The following is a 17,913-nucleotide window of genomic DNA, read 5'->3' as shown; positions in this document are numbered from 1 at the left end:
AAGTCGTGATTTACTTTATATTCAAACTTACAAGCAAATAGTCGGATAGGTGTCTTCTGCTGGGTGGTTGTTGGGAGGAATCCTCCTCCAAGCAGCTATTTAAAACTATGAACCCCGAGGGCGGCAAAGTTGTTCTTAGGCAACAACGGGAAAAGCCCGACCGACCTGTGGACTTTAGCTCGCAACTCTTTTGACGTCAAAGACAAAACCCGTTTTCCTTGCGACAGGTTTTCCTTAGGTTAACTTTCAACTTTGGTAGACTGGCGCCACACACAGTTCGTTATTAAAGACCTTCAGGTTTAGTTACAGTTGGAAAATCTTAATTCAAACTTAAACAGGCTAGCATTATATATGAGTTTGCCATTGACAGGAAGCTAGTGACGATGAATCAACCGCTGAAATTTGTTCACCGACGTAGATTGAGGTCGAGGCTTTGGTACGACAATCTCCTTATATGGTTTCGAAAATTAGTTATCGTCAGATAAAAGTATTGAGGTGAAAGATGAAGAAGGACTTGCTGGCAATATTCTTCTTTGTTTGCACTGGGTGGTGGCTTCATCTGGAAGAAAACAATACCTAACCTAACGACGCGAGGCAATGTTTTATTGATATGTTCCAACAATTTCATTTCAACCGCACGAAATGAAGAGAAAACGTGGGAATCGGTTCCGATGGAGAACGAAAGCGAAATAATAAGACAAAGATGGCGGCCTTCGATTTTTCTGAATGTTTTTTGTTAAAACCCCAAATAAGGTTAGACCGGACAAAGGAAAAGAAAAAAAGTGTTTCGGGATCTCTCATTTCTGTACAGAAACAGAATATTAGCATACGTGGCAATCGCTAGAGCATTGCATCAATCGAGACGGAAACCCGAAAAAACTACAAAACCGCACTTACGATTCGTTCGGAAAACCCCAGAGAATGAGAGAATAGTAGTGGTTGCATGGACGCCATCTGTCCCGGGGGAGGGGGTTAGCACGTAAATCTACCCGTGGCGAGGCTTTTTTCACCGTCTCGGTTAGACACAACCTCAGGGTAAATAGCGCCTCTACCGGCGACTCAGCGCTTTACTTTACTGTCGTTGTCAGACTGAGCTGAACTGTAGGCAGTGTCGGTTCGCGTGGCACGTTGCTCGTAGTATATTACACACACACACCCCGTCGTTTGAAACTAGTGAATTTTTTAAGGCGTGTTTTTTTTTCTTTTTCATCGCGGTGTTCTACGAGTGAATTGCTGTGGCGTGAAACCTCCTTTCCGCCACCTTTTGATTTCCGATTTGCTAAGGGCTTAGACCCAGATTAGTTTTTAAAGCAAAAGACACCACCAAGTCGTCGAAAATGTTTGACGTCTTCGGATCGGTGAAGGGCTTATTGAAGCTTGATTCTGTCAACATCGACAACAACATTTTCCGTCTGCATTACAAAGCGACGGTGATTGTGTTGATTGCCTTCTCGTTGGTGGTCACGTCACGCCAGTACATTGGCGACCCCATCGACTGCATTGTTGAGGGCGTACCTGGCAATGTGATGGACACGTACTGTTGGATCCATTCCACCTTCACCATCCCCAACCGGATGGCAACAGAAGTTATTGGAAAAGATGTTCCTCATCCAGGAGTTCGTCCTCACCAAGAAGGCGATCAAGTCAAATACCACAAATACTACCAGTGGGTCTGCTTCGTCCTCTTCTTCCAGGCTCTTCTTTTCTACATTCCCCGCTACCTGTGGAAGACGTGGGAAGCCGGCAAGATGAAGATGCTCGTGCTAGACCTCAACTGCCCCATCATCGCTGAAGAAACGAAAAACGAACGGAAAAAGCTCTTGGTCGACTACTTTGCCTCCAACTTGCATAACCACAATTTCTACGCTATCCGATTCTTTATCTGCGAAGTTCTCAACTTTATCAACGTCATCGGTCAAATTTATTTCGTCGATTTTTTCCTCGGCGGGGAATTCACCACGTACGGCAGAGATGTTATTAGCATGACCGAGATGGAACCTGAAGACCGTGTCGATCCCATGGCCAAGGTAAGAGTATTGATTATTTATATTTCTGTGCAACAGTTGGCTTTAATTTGCTTGTCTATTTATTATTATATAAACAGGTGTTCCCTAAAGTGACGAAATGCACTTTCCACAAATTCGGTCCTTCTGGTACGACGACGCGTATCGACGGCCTGTGCGTCCTTCCTTTGAACATTGTCAACGAGAAGATTTACGTTTTCCTCTGGTTCTGGTTCATCCTGTTGGCGGTGGTGAGCGGTTTGGCGCTGCTGTACCGTTTAGCTGTCGTCTTGGGTTCTCAAGCCCGCATGTACCTGTTGAGAGCCCAGGCCCGCTTGGCGCCTCGAAATGAAGTCGAGTTGGTTGCTCGCAAATGTCAAATTGGAGATTGGTTTGTTCTCCTTCTCCTCGGCAAGAACATTGACCCTCTCGTCTACAAAGAACTGATCTGCGATTTGGCACGCCGATTTGAAGGCAAGGAACCAGTTTAAAATCAACGGCACCCCCATCAACAGACGCCATTGGTGGGACTCTCCTGGACAACTCGCGAAGAGTGTGCGCTCCTCTTCTTCAGCCAATGTTATCTAGCAATCATTCTCTTGTTTTCTTATTTTTTGTTCCCCCACTCATCTCTTCCCCCCCCCCAGCAAATTTATTAGGTTATTTTTTTCTTCATACTTTCGCCTACTCACCTAATACAAAAACACCCAACTAAAGCGCTCAAAGATAGAATAAGACAAAACTAAAAGGATACAAGTTTTGGGACCAATGAAATCAATCAGTCTTCCATGCCGGTAATTGAAAGAAAAAATAACACCATTTGTACTGATATCGGGACCAATCAACACACTGTTCTCTGTACGTGTATTTTTGCGTTTTGGTATTCTACTTATATGCCTTCAGTAGATATTTTTTTTCTTTTCTTTTTCTACTTTATCGTGGGGAACGTGACTTGTTGACGAATATTCTTGAAGCAGGGACAATAAGTACACCGACGATTATTTTGAAAAGACAATTTTTTCGCCCTTCACGAGAACCCCCTTTATGATCATTTATTCGGTAACTTTTTTGTAGTGTGTTTTTACCAATCATTTTTTCGGATTTCTTCTCACAGGTGTGTAGTCCCCGACATAGTCTTTCCTCTTTTCCGGATAGATTTGCATCCGTTTTCTTTCATCTTCTTTTTTCTCTTGGCAATAATACCACACCACGTTTTTCTGGTGACAGTTTTTTTTTTTTCTTTCTCTCGTTCAATCCGTTTCTATTTGATTCATTTCTGCTCCTCTGCAAGCTTGTCAAAAAAAAACTTTCCATGAAGGTCCAGAATCGGAAATGCATATTTTGTTTACACGACTGTGTTTTTTTTTATTTTAATTTTTTTTTAATTATTATTATTCACGGAGAAGAAATCTTCTCTGCGTGTGATTTTTTAAGACTCCTCCTCCTTTCTCTGGTGTGTGTGTTCTCTTTCCTTTGATTATTTTTTATACAAAAATTGCGTGTCTCGATTCGATGAACGTGGGCGGCAAATACAGTGAATTTGTATTGTAACGCTTTTTAAAAAATTGTGGGTTCAGTTAGAAAAAGAAATAGACGAAAAGAGATAAAGAATTGTTGTTTAACTCTCAACAGACTGTTGATTTTTAGCACTTTTTTTAAATTTTGATATGTGGCCTATCAACGTTGTGGTGTAAGGTTCGTTCACGTCACCGATTAAAATGTTTTCACAGACGTCACAGGAAGGAAATATGATGAAGCAAGTTAAGTTTTCTATTACACAAAACGCCCCGAGGAGATAGAAGCGATTATGCATCACCTGATTAGTTTAGAATCCCACGCCTCGGGTTCATTTCGAAAAGGAAGAAAATCAAAAACAAATGTTGATTGAATGACCTTCAAGACAGAAAACAGAAACACATATTTTGGTCCAGAGAGGATGTCAAATTGCACTTCCTTTATGATTTTACATATGGGGTTTGGGGGGAGGAACAAGGCCGTGACCTTGTTTTCGTCCCCCCTCAACCTTTAACGCACGTAGACCCCCCCTTGTATTTTTGCCTAGAATATACAACAGCTGAGGGAGGGTGAATAACACCCTCGAGAGGGAGAATATATTGTTGTACAGTATTTTTGAATGTGTTGTTCCCCCCTCGGTTCCTTCTCGGATAACTCCGTCTTTCGTTTTGCCCATGTGGGGGACTAATGTCGACGCTGATTGGCAGACATGGGACTTAAGGAATATGTAGACTTTTTTAAAAAAGACAAGACGAAATAAGATAAGATAGTAACTGGGGGCCAAAATAAACGCCCAACATTTTACATATCTAAAGTGATTCCAGTCGTTTCAAGTCTGGCCACAGTTAAAGAAACACATTTTTTAAGTTGGGGATTCTGAATTTTACCCGTCGGCAAACCAACTTATTACCACCGCAAGGTAAAAAGAAACTTTCAACTTCAAACTCTATCGCAACGAAATAGAATCATTTCTCTCTTAACGTCTCGTGATAAGCAAGTTCCCACCTTGATGGATCGATCTAGTATTATTATTGGGTGACGACCCCGATACTTTCTAAAAACGCACAGCATAACTTGCGGGTAATTAAATTATTCAGTCTGCTCGGAGCCTGTAGGATGGTTCTTTGAACTGGCGAGGAAATTTCTTTTTATCGCGTTGTGCAACAGCCGGAAAATTAGTTACGACGAATCAAATTTCCAATAGAAAACCCAAGACGCGTTTTACGTAATTTTACATCGGGTGATGCAGTCCAACGTTCTTAATTCTAGACGACGACTCGCCAGTCGAGGCCGATCAAGTAGGTTATCAATGAAATGTTTCAACTTGTGCAGTCAATAAAGAAAAGAAAAACATCCGGGAAATTTGAAAATAATTTTTAGAACGTTGGACTAAAAAAAACAAAAGGAGAAAACGCTCGAAGCCATATAACAGTTACACTCGAGAGAACGTCTGCTGTCACGAACATGTATAGTTTTATTACTTTTATACCACCTTTCTCGCCGTCAGTCAAAAGTGTCAAACACGTTTGTAAAGCAGTTGGGAAGCGTGTATTATATAAAACATCTCATCATTTCAAAATAAAAACAGTAGAAAAATAAGGCTAGCAGCCTACAAGGATGTCTAGTCTCAACTCTCAACTCTGTGTGAGATTAGTACTTGAAACCGAATGTGGAAGAGAGAGAGAAAAAGAAATACGAACGAGGGGAGAATGAGGAAAGATGAGACGCGTGGAATGGAGAGAGAAAGGAAGGGGGAGGAGACTAACTGAAAAAGAGATTTGAAGGCACATCGGCAGTTCCAGCGCACTTCCCCTCGCGCTGAATATCAAGTCCAACAAAGACTGATGGTAGCCGTTGAAAGAGGATCAACCACTATTGGAATCAGACAAAAAGAAATCCATTAGAAACGGGAGAATATTGATCTGATGACGCAATCATGATATGAGTGTGGTTCCCCGACCAGTATAGAACAGTGCTCATTTTTTCAAATGTTAAAATAATTGTTTAATTTCGATGAAATAAGCAAAAAATGCAATTTACGACCGCGTTGATTAGTGGTGAAGGTTACGAGAGAACCAGATGGGGGTGGAAAGAAAGAAAGGGACCCCGTCACCAGTCGCACATGGCGCGCCCATAGCACCCAACAGTCAAAGTGTTGGCCGTCTTTGTACACACTACACACAGTTTTTTTCAACGCTTCCGAGAACATTTTCTCTCGGTTTTGATCTCGACGATTACCTTCTGTACTTACGCCATCTCAGGTGATTCTGGTGGCCCTACCGACGTCACCTCAACGGATTTCTGTGATCGTCTGCTAGTTTGCACAATCTGCATGCTTTGTTTTGTTCCTGTGTCTTGAACGGCTGATTAAATTGTTGTTGCAATTATAACAACAGGAAATGTTGGGGACGTTTTCCAAATTGAAGGCGGCCATCAAGCTGAAGACGACGTCAGTCAAAATTACGACGCCGGTCTTTGCGTTGCACTATCGACTAACCTTCCTCGTTTTGCTGACTTCCTCAATATTGGTCACTTCCCGGCAGTACATTGGCGAACACATCCAATGCATTCAAGACGCAGTGGCCGTACCGATTAAAATTCTCAACAATTACTGCTTCATTTCGTCGACATTTTCCATTCCACGCACGACGCCGATTGCCAAAGGCGAGCTCAGTCTCTTTGGATTGGGACCTTACACTGAAGAAGATGACGTGACTTATCATGCCTATTATCAATGGTCAGACAACATTTCTTTTTAAATAATTCTTTGCGGCACGATGACACTAAAGTATGTCTCATAATAATTATATAACCGTGTACATATAGGGTTCCGTTCGTCTTGTTTGGTCAAGCTCTCATGTTCTACACTCCGTACTATCTGTGGAAGATGTGGGAAGGCACCAAAGTTCGCAACATCATCCAAGGCATGCACATCTTCACCATTAAAGAGAAAATTGAAGTGCGAGATGAAAAAGAAGAGATCTTGACGAAGTACATTGTCAGGAATCTCCACGAGCACAATGGATGGGCCATTCGATTCTTCGTGTGTGAACTTTTGAATCTGGTAAGAGAGGCAGAGGCTCGTTTCTTATTTACCTCGTTGAATCCGAAATGGAGTTGATAGCGCCGCGATAGTTTATTTATTCATCGCCATAAAAATGTTTTTTTTTACTGTCTTGGCGACTTGCGTGCGTGTAAAAATCTTTTAGCATTGAAAAGCCATAAAAACCACATGTGTTGTCTGTGCAGGTGAACGTGATTGGGCAAATTTTCTTGACCAACCGCTTTTTGGGCGGCGAATTTCTACGTTACGGCATTGAAGTCGTTGAATTTTTGGACCAAGATCCGGAAACGCGTGTCGATCCTATGGCGCGGGTGTTTCCCCGACTGACGAAATGCGTTTTCCACAAATACGGTTCTTCCGGTAAGAGATAATTTAGTTGTGGTGTCTAGACTACTGGTCTTTCCGTCTTGCGTTTCCATAGCAATCTCGCAATTGCTATCCGGTTGTGTAATCACCGTGCAATAATCATATTTTTCTTCTTCTCCTTGTGATATGCAGGTACAATTCAGAGACATGACGCACTTTGCATTCTCGCCTTGAATATCATCAATGAAAAAATTTACACTTTCCTCTGGTTTTGGTTCATTATTTTGGCCATCATCACCAGCATCGATTTCCTCGCTCGTGTTGTTATCGTCATGATGCCGCCCGTGAGAATGTTTCTTTTGCGTAGCCGCCTCTCTGCCCCTCAAAAAGATGATGCTGACGTCATTACTCAGCGATGCTCCATCGGTGATTGGCTGCTCGTCGACTTCTTATCCAAGAATATGGACACGATGGTTTTCTCCAACGTTGTGGGCAAACTGGCCAAAGAACTCGAATATGGAAGTAAATTCACTGGCCATGTCAGTGAATCCACTCCAATGATGAGCTGATCTTTTTATCGTCTTTCATTTTATTTTTTTTCGATCTTCTCTATTTTTTTTCTAATCAAGTCTTGGAATGTATGAGCAAATTTTTTCAAACTGTGGTCTCCAACGGGAACTCGTACATTTTCTTTATTTTTTTTAAAAACTTCAGTCTTTGAGACTTGTAATGTTTAGTCAACGAACAAATTCAAGTCATCCGTACAATATAAAAAGAATTGTGTCAATTTACATCATCTTTTTTAACGACTCTTTATTCCCCCGAAACAACCGCAAATGGTTGATGATGTGTGTAACATGGTGACATATATTTTTTTTAAAATCCAATAAACAATTTTAGTATAAAAAAAAACTGACCTTATTTTGTTTTATTCATTTTTAAAATAACTTTTGGGTGTGGCACTACGTGACCATTATAAGCGCTGTACAGGTGTGCGCTGCTGGCCTCGGTTACCTCGATTCTTGTCCACATCAGTTCTGCATATCGACGACGGGGAAAAATTGTTCTCGGTGTGCGCTTTCAAGTGCCAGCATCCGTCAACTTGACTGACAAACTGACAACGCTTTCGAGCCGGTTAAGTAGGAAACTCCAATTCAGTTTAACAAGGAAAAATTGTGACTGAATATGAAACGTAAATCTAAAAATGGTCCTTGAAAAAAAAACACGGGCGTTTGTTTAGACATGTATCTACGTATGCTGTATTTTTATTTACCAACCCCTATGTAAATGAGTTCCAGACGGCTATAGACGTGTTATAGAAATGACGTAAGTCCAAATATCCCCCCGCAGTTGTTAAGCGGAAGTAACGACGTCACGTCTCTCGGAAATACACCGTCCCTTTCTACCGCGTGGAATAATGAAACGAAAAGGGGAACTCTTGCACACGTGTACAACTGCGACGACAATTTGGGCTACTTTTAGAGTAACATACAGCATCTCGGGAAAAGCACATCTGCGTACGGTTGGCTGCTGAGGAACACATCATCCGCATTCCGTTCCATCTTAGTAGAGCCTTTGACAGATGCACCGCCGCGACCTAAAACAGCTATCTTACCTCAACAACAGCTCAAAGAAATACATTTTCCGAAATTTTAAGTTAAGTTTTCTTATTTTAAAAAACGAATCGTTTTATTATTCCCGAATTTACTTGGGACATGTATCGACATACATAGTCATGGCTTTACGATTCACGACTATAATTTTGATGGAAAACTCGTTTCTTTTTCAATTATGTTTACCGGGGGAAATTTTCAGGTGAAACTGGTTTCCCGAACGATAGCGAGGATGGATCATATCTTAAAACTTGTGCAAACAGTCGTTGTTTGGTAAAAAGTTAAGTGTACAAGGACTTTTTTATCTCGTCGTTTTTGTCGGGTTTTTGTGTTCGCAGACATAAAGGAAGGGAAGCAGCTCAAAAGTGACCACACCTACATCCAACAAGTTTTTAGTTCGAATTTAAACTTTTTTTGGTGTTCTGGTTGAAATGGCTCCAAGGGCCGATTCGGGTGTTCAATTTCTATTAGATCGGTCAATCCGAATACTGAATTACAGTTTCATTTTTCTTGATTGCACCAAAGCTTCGTTCTTCTGACCGAATGCCGAGAGAAAAATTGATCCAGACGGCAATCAATGTGCATCAGCTGGGGGCCTGCGGGGGGCACTATTAACAACTTTAACGGGATCTTGTTTGGCCCTTTTGCTTCATCTAATGCCTAGCTCTAACCGGCAACAAGACAGGATGGAACTCTACTTGAATGAATGAGAATTCGGTTACAAAATCGACCGAGAAAATTGTCTTTCAACTTTTGCACGACGAGAACATCCGGTTAGGGTTTCTTTCTTTATTGAGCACGAAAGATCACTGGGTCTTATTCATTAGCTTATATTCTTTCATTTCCCTCTTCGATATTTTATAGATATTAGCACAAGTGGTCGACAAGTAACTAATTCTAAATTTCCTGCCATTTTGGTACCGCGCAAAGGGAAATTATAATGATATGATTGCGGTTTCAGGCGAATCAAAATAATTAGATCTACTATTTTCCGAAAATTCCATGCATGGAATTGAGCCGGGGCGCAAATAACCTTTGTCATTATAAGATATTGTCAAGCATTATTATGCTCATTTACTGGCGACGATCGTAAAAAATTTAATTGCGTCTAACTTTTCCTGATGATTAAGAACGGGTCGGCTCTATTTAAATCTCCTTATGCATACACATGAGGTAATTAAAATTATATTTATCTTTCCGAGTTTGGTTTGGGGCACGCTTTTTTATTGTGATAGTGCGCACCAAAATAAGAGCATTATTTCGAAATATTCGGTGTTTCCAAGGAATACCACTCATTAATTCGGTCAAGAAATAATTTCAAGCATGATAAACATTTTAGAATTCGAAGATTCACATTATATAAATTGCTGGCTCGCAGATAAAAGTCGATTAAAGCACTAATGCATGAACCCTGTGAGGGTTCGTGTATTTTTATTTTCAGACGTTTTATTCACCCAAAGACACTCTTGTTTTATTTAAAATAAAAGGCATGAAAGTTGCCGAACCCGTCAGTCGAGAAGAAAGAAAACTCATGCAGCGTGAAGTCGTGAACTACATACATAAGAGAAAGCGTCTGAGACGGAAAGGTGCACGAGTGTGGTATTGAATAGAATAGAATACGGAGTATGATGGCTGAGAAAAATTAATTTTTTCGATGTATATTTTTTCGGTACATACTAATATTATTTTTTAAAATACGCACAGGAACATCAAAACAAAAACAAAAAAAATATATAGATTTTTTAATTCCACACAAAATCCAGGAAATTGGTAAAGAAATTATAGACTTCGTAATTTTGATTAATTGGTAATAAGTTAATAACTATACCTTTTTGCCAAGAAATCCTATTCATCATTATTACAACTGCCAATATTTAAATTTTCCAATGGGAATAATAATATGTGTTTGATGATTTTGTTGTGTGAGCTGCGGACGTCTAGACGAGTGAAGGGAAAATGTAAAATTTTGCCAGAGCGAGTCAATAGCTAGTTCATTATTCCTTCCCATGAAAGTCGTGATTGCAATTTAATGAGTCCAACGGTTTCGTCTATCATTATACGTAGTATTGATTTACATTTTCAGTTGGATTTCAAATTGAATTATTCAGTGGAGGAATGCAAACTGAGGATCGTATATACGATTTGTTTTGACTTCTGACAAAATCGTAAAGTTCTTATAACCTGTTCGTAGCGTTTAGAAATTAATCTTATTTTCTTACGTTGACACTCATATCCAATTCTCGGAAACTTTCTATTCATCTGATTTTGGTTGTGACATGATAAATGACTGCTGTGTTTTATTTTGTTGTAGAGACGACCGTGATATATTTTCTGATGACTCGAAAAACTACGTTTTATTTAAAATGGATTTTTTAGTTTTACTTCTTCCTAATTTCTTTATTCTTATTTCCCAATACCTAATTCGGATCGGAATCGTGCCAAGGTAAATTCGTTCCCTGAATAACACGTGGGAATAAACGATCAAAACCAACGCGATTAACATTGGCAAGCGAGTTCTCAGGATTTTGGTCACATGTACAAAGTTACAAAGGAAAACTATTTTTAGTGACTAATATTCTTGGGGAAGGACAAGTTGTGGTTAAAACAAAAACAAAATCTGCAACTTCTTTTCATGAAATTACATTTCCTCTTCATGGGAAGCTACTCTCATATTTTATTTAATAAAAGAGATTTCGTATAGTTGATGACGTTAAACTTCTTTGTTTTGTAATAATCAAACGAATAACATCATAATAAATAAAATTTATAAATTGAGTTTAGAGACCTTTAGAGTTTTACACATTTGTGATAGTTCAGATAATTATTAGATGATGTATTTTATTTATAGCAAGGGTTACTATACACATGTGAAGCAAAATCTGAAAATCCTGAATGTTATTGAGCATCATCACATGAAAGCAGTAGTAATTGGTCCCACCTTTCTGTTGATGAAAACCCAATACCTGCTACCTATAATAAACTAATGTTTTTAGATTTTGGGATTAACAACCTGCAATTATTATTACAGAGTTGCGACATACAGGAAAGGAAACATCAAGATATTTCTCACATGTATTCCATCAGAATTGTTCACTGGTCTTCTTTGCCAGTCGACCAAACAAAGGATCCGCTGCCATACAGACGAGGCCTGACTATGAATTTTGACAACTGCTGAATAACAAAACGAAGAACATGATGTTTTCATCTCGCGTAATCTTTTTTTTTTTCAATTTTCATCTGAATCACGATTTTATGTTCTAATCGCGTACTAGCTGAATTAAAACGTGAATTAGACGTGTTGAGAGTTTAAACGTCATTCCCGTGTAACGATGGAATAGTGTTACCTACTTCGATTAAATTATAGTACTACTATATACATTCTTATAGAGAATCGTTTGTTTCCTCTTCTTAATTAATCAAATTATCATATATTTATCTGTTTAAAAATTTTACCTTATACGCTTTACCTTATTATTAATTCCAAGTTGAATCCCGTTAGGTGAGTTATTTTGTTCTCGTTGCTGCTAGTAAGTGCAGCAGGTAAGGGAATGCTCACAACAAAGCCCTGACTGGGATATTGGAATTTCTCCTTAGCATAATATCCGTACGAGTTGGATGTGCTGGCTCTTACCACCAGAGACCAAGGTGACTTTGAAAATTTATCTCCCCTCCACCTTTTCTTCCATCTACTTCTTGCTATGAGGATTTTTCTTTCTACCCTGGTGGTAGGCTATGCAGCGGGCTGTCTGGGTCTTTGAAGTCAGTGCCAACTAGTGGCGGTTGCATTTATGTTGGGAAAAAAAATAGACAAACTGAATCTAGAGGCTGTGGATATGAAAGAGGATGTTTCTGGAGGAGGAAAAAAGGAGGCCATCGACCTGCATAGACGATTGTTGCCAAGGGCCATGAAACAGCCGACAATATCTTTTTTCTATCTTCTTTCTTGGATTCCAAGAATTTTGACTCGGGCCCTCTGCTTGCGTGATGGAAGAACCCAATAAAGATTCTATTTCAAAAAATCTTTTCAGCATATTAGCTTAAGAAATAATGAACTTTTCGTTGCTAAATTAACGAATTGCCGCAGCGCTAAATGTCGATTGGGTTTCGTTTCAATTAGCTCGCTTTGCATGTAATAAAAGGGGGTAGAAAAATTTAGAAAGTCTAGAAAAATGTAAATGTTTTTATCTTAGTGTTAAGGGAATATAAGAGGGAATAGTTGTTTCCCTGCAGGGCATAGCACGCTCCGCCACGTACGCCAAAGAGGGTGGATGACGTTTTCCCTTCTATCCCCTCTTTCTCTCTACTTTTATCAATTTTCTCACCATTTCTAAGCATTTCGTCAAATGAAAAAAAAAAAAAACTTAACTATTTTATTTTTTCCTCGCTGGAAATGAATTGGGGACGCTGTTGAAAAATTGAACTCGCAACGACTATTTGCCACCAACAATTCAACGACACTAACATCTAGCAAAATATTGCAATTCGATTAGGGAATAGCAAAAATATAAGCTCGAAGCCTTTTAATACATTTGATTAAGCGAACTCGCGTCCTTTTAATAGCGTGCCTCTCGGAAAAAGAATTTTTCTTGCCTTCAACTATTATTGAAGGTTCAATTTCTCTTTTTGTATGTAGTTGAATTTCGTACCGCAAGTGGCGCTCACCAACAGTCGTTGTGGAACGTGAAGCCGTCACTAGTCGGTGGCTGCTCAGTCTACCAAAGTCAGGCTAGCTTGCTGAAGCTCTGCGTAATCCATCGCATTCTTTTGTGAATTGACATTCCCGTCGGCTGTCGAATTTCAACACAATATTGAAGAAGGATTTGCCAGCTTCCTAACTAATTAGGCTGGTTGCTCCCGTCGTTTTGTTTCTTCGGTGATATCGACGCACGGTAAATATTTCAACCTGTCAGGCTTAACAGTCTTACTTATCAGTCAGGTCGTTGTCTATTGTCTGTTAAACATCCTGTTGCATGTTTGGCTTTTTTTTTTTAAGTTTTGTGAATTTCGCGAAAATTCGCCATTTTTCAAGTGCACATGGTGATTAACATGCACAGACTTGCTTTAACTGGCCAACAGGGGTGGGTACAGTTATTCACCCCCCGAAGGTCATTGATTGTGTACCCGTTTCTGCTTGTTATTTGCCAAAAACCTGTTTATCGATTTGTCAGTTGTAGGAATAGGGCTAAGCATTATTTTTTTGCATTTTTATTTAATCAGATCGTCGATAACTTCACGGCTCCGCCATGTATAACATTTTGGCTGGATTGAAGGAATACTTTCGACGCCAGGAAATAGTAACGGATAATGTAGTCTTTCGACTTCATTATATTTTCACTACCGTGCTTCTCATTGCCTTTTCGCTGCTAGTGACGGCAACTCAAGTAAGAAATTGTTTTCAGTTTAGTTTTTTTTTTACAGCAGTTTTTCTTTACGTTTTTATAACATAACATTTTCCATTGCAGTATGTCGGCAATCCGATTCAGTGCATCAATGATAACGATATTCCCATCCATGTCATCAATACCTACTGTTGGATTTCCACCACTTTTACCATCCCGACCTCTTTCATGAGATCGGTTGGAAGCGAAGTCCCTCATCCAGGTAAAACCAATTAATAACAAATAATAATGTATTAACTGAAATTGGGTAAGGAAAAACAATGATTGGCCAATTTTGGGTAACTTTTTTGAAAAAAACAGGGTCAACTGTCAGTTAATTTGTTATATAAACTGTAGAAACAAATAGTGTAAAGCTTAGGCCTAAAATGTCTAGGCCAAAAATGAATTTTTAAAATGAATTGGTACCAATTTTACCTTATTGGTTGGTTATCATTCAATTTTTTTTTATTGATTTACTCTAGCAATTCGTGTTATCTGATCACTAAATATTTGAGAATATTAACTGACCTATTTGCTTGATTTTAGGTATTGGTGCTGGATTGTACGAGAGCAAAGATCAAAAGCACTACGCTTACTACCAGTGGGTGTGTTTCATCTTGTTTTTCCAGGCCATTTTATGTTACGTCCCTAGATGGCTCTGGAGTGCTTGGGAAGGTATTTACTCGCAAGTGGAAAATGTAAAATCAACTTAAGTTTCCCTAATGAAACAAGATGCATCTTTTTTTTTTAAGGTGGCCTCATGCAAACCATTGTCCTGGGTCTGAACTGTGGTTTGAAGACGGTCGAAGAGCGTACGGTCAAGAAGAAGATTTTGATCGACTATCTCTTGGTACACATCAAACAGCACAACATGTACGCGATTCGCTACTGGTTTTGCGAGGTCCTCTGCCTTGTCAATATCATTGGCCAACTCTACCTGATGAACCGCTTTACTGGCGGCGAATTTTTCTCATATGGTTTTAAAGGTAGTTCTTGGCAAGCGTTTTCGATCAAGTCGATAAAGTTGTTTCATGGGTCTTTGTTTGATTGTTATCAGTGTTGACGTTCGCCAATGCTGATCAAGAAGAACGGTTCGACCCGATGGTTTATGTCTTCCCTCGCGTTACCAAGTGCACGTTCCATAAATTTGGTTCGTCCGGTACTATAAGCCGACACGATTCCATGTGCGTCCTATCGCAAAACATCATTAACGAAAAGACGTACATCTTTTTGTGGTTTTGGTTCATCATCATGGCCACTCTTCTCTCCATGTTGATCGTCTACAGGTACATTACTTTACCCTAGCTGAAAGTAAAATTCTCGTGAATTATATTGTAAACTTGGATTGGTATTTTTAGAGCCATTCTGTTGGCCGTTCCTCGTATTAGACCAATGATACTCCATGCTCGCAACCGCTTTGTTCCCAATGATGTAAGTTAATTTGATATTCGTCATATTTTTGGGCCATCTACAAAATTTTAATTTAATTTGTAACCCTTTCCCTAGGTTATCAATGCAATCTCCAACAAACTGGAGGTTGGTGATTGGTGGATTTTGTACATGCTGGGACGTAATCTTGAACCACTAGTCTACAAAGAAGTGGTTTCTGAGCTGTCGAAGAGGATTGAAACGAATGAAAGCAACAATGCGTGACTAGCACGCCCCGACTCAACCACATCCACTAATACGGGGCCTTACGAAGATCTGCGTGCCGCTGTGGCAGAGGCTTCTGAAGATACATTGGTTTAGTCGGGCCTTGGACGCTTGCAACACTGACCATTCAAATTCTATTTCATATCATTACTATGAAGGCTTATAAAAACAATATTGATCCATGTAGAGAAAATGTCCGGGACGAATGTTTATCAGGTTCGAAAACTAATGAGAAAGTGACCGGGATATCTGATCTGATCTTCTTTTTGAAACTCCATAACGCGATGAGTGCATATAGCGTTTAAAGTGGGTTGAATTCTTCCAATTGACGATATTTTTATAAGCTGCATTCAATTTTCTCAATTTTTTAGTTTTTGTGTGAACTATCTTTTTTTTTTCAACATTTTCTTTTTCGAATCATCGTTGACTGAAATCTTTGGGATTAGTTCTTTATATCATCGATCTTTATTGCATTATTGGTGGGCGGATGTGTCCTGCGTTCATATTTGTTTAGAAGAGGATGCAATAAATCGGCTTTTTCCTAATAATGCGGATGGAATTATCAAGTAACTTGAACTATTACGGATTCGTATTATCCGAAGAGATAACGAACTCTTTTCGTGCAATAGATTAAATCCGGTGGCCTTCTGTAATCTGTTATTGGACGCTAAAATGGGCAAGTGCTGAACTGTATCCATCCCCATTCAAGGTTACTTAATATTCATTCATGCATTCAAAGAACCAAGGTGACGTGTCACACGTGTGGATTTACAAGCTGTCATAGCAGCTATTTGTAAGCTACATAAGGGGTTGAATCTCAAGAGAAAATATTAACTGATTAGTTTACGTAAATAACTATTTATCTTGCTGCATCGAGATTTGGAAGACGATGGCCCCAAAATCTTTGCCATGGGAATGCAACAGTTTGTAAAAACAAACGATAGCTTTGGACAAAAACAGTGTGCAATCATACTTACATTTTAACTACGATGAACAGACTCAAACATTGATATGATAACTGTATTTCCAAAGGGAAGGAAAGTTAGCCTGGGACAGTGAGTGAGATGACCCGAACTCTGATATTGGCAGCTTGTGCAACAAAACAAGACTGATGCCTTATAAATAAAAAATATAACTTCATCCGTTCCGACAAAACAAGTTTATAATATAAACATTATAATATATAATAAGTTTAAAATAAAAACAAGTTGTATATTAAAAACCAGTTATATTTTAATAAGATCTATTCCCCCCAGAATAAGAGAACAAATATTAGCATATATCAAATGTTTGTTTCGAAAATATTTATTTCTCGAATTAATTCGCATCAAAGTATCGTTCACGTGACATCCGCACGAAAAAGGAGGAGCGGCTAATAGTCACTTGATTTTGTTCCAGTTCGAAATTGTATTTTATTTGATCACATGAAAGATGAAACGCACCAACCAATAATTACGGAAGTGCGCCGAAATGAAGCGTGACCAAATCCTGCGACTGCGCAGTTTATGTGATTGCAAAATCACGTGACTGTTAATGTTAAGCCACTCCTATTTTTTTCAAATAGTCACGTGACATCGGGAAATTTTCGAAACAAACATTGATTACGCAAAAATTTTGTTTGTCTACGTTTTAGCTATCTTTATTTGCTTTTTTGTCGCCGATTTGAACTTTTCACGAAGAAAGAAAGAGAATGCACGTCTTGGATTGAGATGATTCGAACTCGAATAAATTAACAGACAACCTGAGTAACAAGACTTTAAAATCACAACTGCTACTTACCATTTCGTTCCACCTGCATTGACGAAGCAAATAAATTCGTATATAAGGAAAAGTTCCCAATTTAAATATCGTGGGGTAGGATATGATCTCGTGTAATTCCCCGGTTTTTGTTTAGAAAATACATTTGCATGAATTTGCATGACATTTTCTGTGACAAAATCGAAAATTCATCAAGGTTGCATTTTAAATTTAAAAGTTGTTTTATAATGTAACTTGGGTGGCAACAGGTGAACAACGGTGAACAAGGGCGGGTCCCTTCAGGAAATTTCAAGGAATAAACCAAGCGAGAAATTATGTTGACAATGCAACAACAAAAAAACCAAAAACAAGAAACTTATTTATTTCCATTATAATTTGTTTTTCATTAGTTTTTCGATGATGCGAATCTCATCTTAGAATTTTAACATACTTTACATTATATTTGTCAGAAATGCTCATTAAAATTAGTTTTTCGGTTTAAAATTATATCACGGAAAAAGAAATCATCTGTTTAATGATTCCATAAAAAGCGTTACTGCATGTCGACTTTAAAGTTTAAACTCGCTCTGATGCGATAAGTCACCATTATCTATTTTTTTTATCTAGAGTTCGTTAAGGAAAAA

The 17,913-nt window shown here is 38.9% G+C and overlaps 3 protein-coding genes and 1 long non-coding RNA gene across 7 annotated transcripts; 3 read left to right on the top strand and 1 right to left on the bottom strand.

Annotated features, from left to right (window-relative positions):
* Nucleotides 1-1,098: 1,098 nt before the first annotated feature.
* On the top strand, nucleotides 1,099-3,554 carry LOC124314169 (innexin inx2-like). Its single transcript, XM_046779271.1, has 2 exons — nucleotides 1,099-2,027; nucleotides 2,105-3,554. The coding sequence occupies exons 1-2, from the start codon at nucleotides 1,338-1,340 to the stop codon at nucleotides 2,492-2,494; spliced, it is 1,080 nt and encodes a 359-aa protein (XP_046635227.1). The 5' UTR covers nucleotides 1,099-1,337; the 3' UTR covers nucleotides 2,495-3,554.
* A 766-nt stretch (nucleotides 3,555-4,320) lies between these two features.
* Nucleotides 4,321-7,679, top strand: LOC124314156 (innexin inx2-like). 4 transcript variants are annotated; one of them, XM_046779251.1, is made up of 6 exons: nucleotides 4,342-4,437; nucleotides 5,780-5,848; nucleotides 5,915-6,255; nucleotides 6,345-6,582; nucleotides 6,768-6,942; nucleotides 7,081-7,679. In XM_046779251.1, exons 3-6 carry the CDS (start codon nucleotides 5,918-5,920, stop codon nucleotides 7,455-7,457), a joined length of 1,128 nt encoding a protein of 375 aa, XP_046635207.1. In that variant the 5' UTR covers nucleotides 4,342-4,437; nucleotides 5,780-5,848; nucleotides 5,915-5,917; the 3' UTR covers nucleotides 7,458-7,679. The 4 variants fall into 4 exon arrangements, with proteins under 4 accessions (XP_046635204.1, XP_046635207.1, XP_046635205.1 ...); XM_046779248.1 differs by lacking the exon at nucleotides 5,780-5,848 and having other exon boundaries at nucleotides 4,321-4,437; XM_046779249.1 differs by lacking the exon at nucleotides 4,342-4,437 and having other exon boundaries at nucleotides 5,168-5,848.
* On the bottom strand, nucleotides 7,518-9,121 carry LOC124314370. Its single transcript, XR_006911198.1, has 2 exons — nucleotides 8,166-9,121; nucleotides 7,518-8,098 (listed from the first exon to the last, which is right to left on the bottom strand). It is a non-coding gene; the product is annotated as an uncharacterized LOC124314370 (long non-coding RNA).
* A 4,075-nt stretch (nucleotides 9,122-13,196) lies between these two features.
* On the top strand, nucleotides 13,197-16,080 carry LOC124314167 (innexin inx1-like). The gene is made up of 8 exons (XM_046779269.1): nucleotides 13,197-13,390; nucleotides 13,719-13,882; nucleotides 13,964-14,102; nucleotides 14,426-14,554; nucleotides 14,632-14,865; nucleotides 14,937-15,165; nucleotides 15,238-15,310; nucleotides 15,386-16,080. The coding sequence occupies exons 2-8, from the start codon at nucleotides 13,745-13,747 to the stop codon at nucleotides 15,530-15,532; spliced, it is 1,089 nt and encodes a 362-aa protein (XP_046635225.1). The 5' UTR covers nucleotides 13,197-13,390; nucleotides 13,719-13,744; the 3' UTR covers nucleotides 15,533-16,080.
* The last annotated feature ends 1,833 nt before the right edge of the window (nucleotides 16,081-17,913 follow it).

The sequence above is a fragment of the Daphnia pulicaria genome, chromosome 10 (genome assembly GCF_021234035.1).
Source record: "Daphnia pulicaria isolate SC F1-1A chromosome 10, SC_F0-13Bv2, whole genome shotgun sequence".
NCBI lineage: Eukaryota > Metazoa > Arthropoda > Branchiopoda > Diplostraca > Daphniidae > Daphnia > Daphnia pulicaria.
The sequence above is the reverse complement of the archived record's forward strand: the minus strand, read 5'-3'. Positions and strand labels throughout refer to the sequence as shown.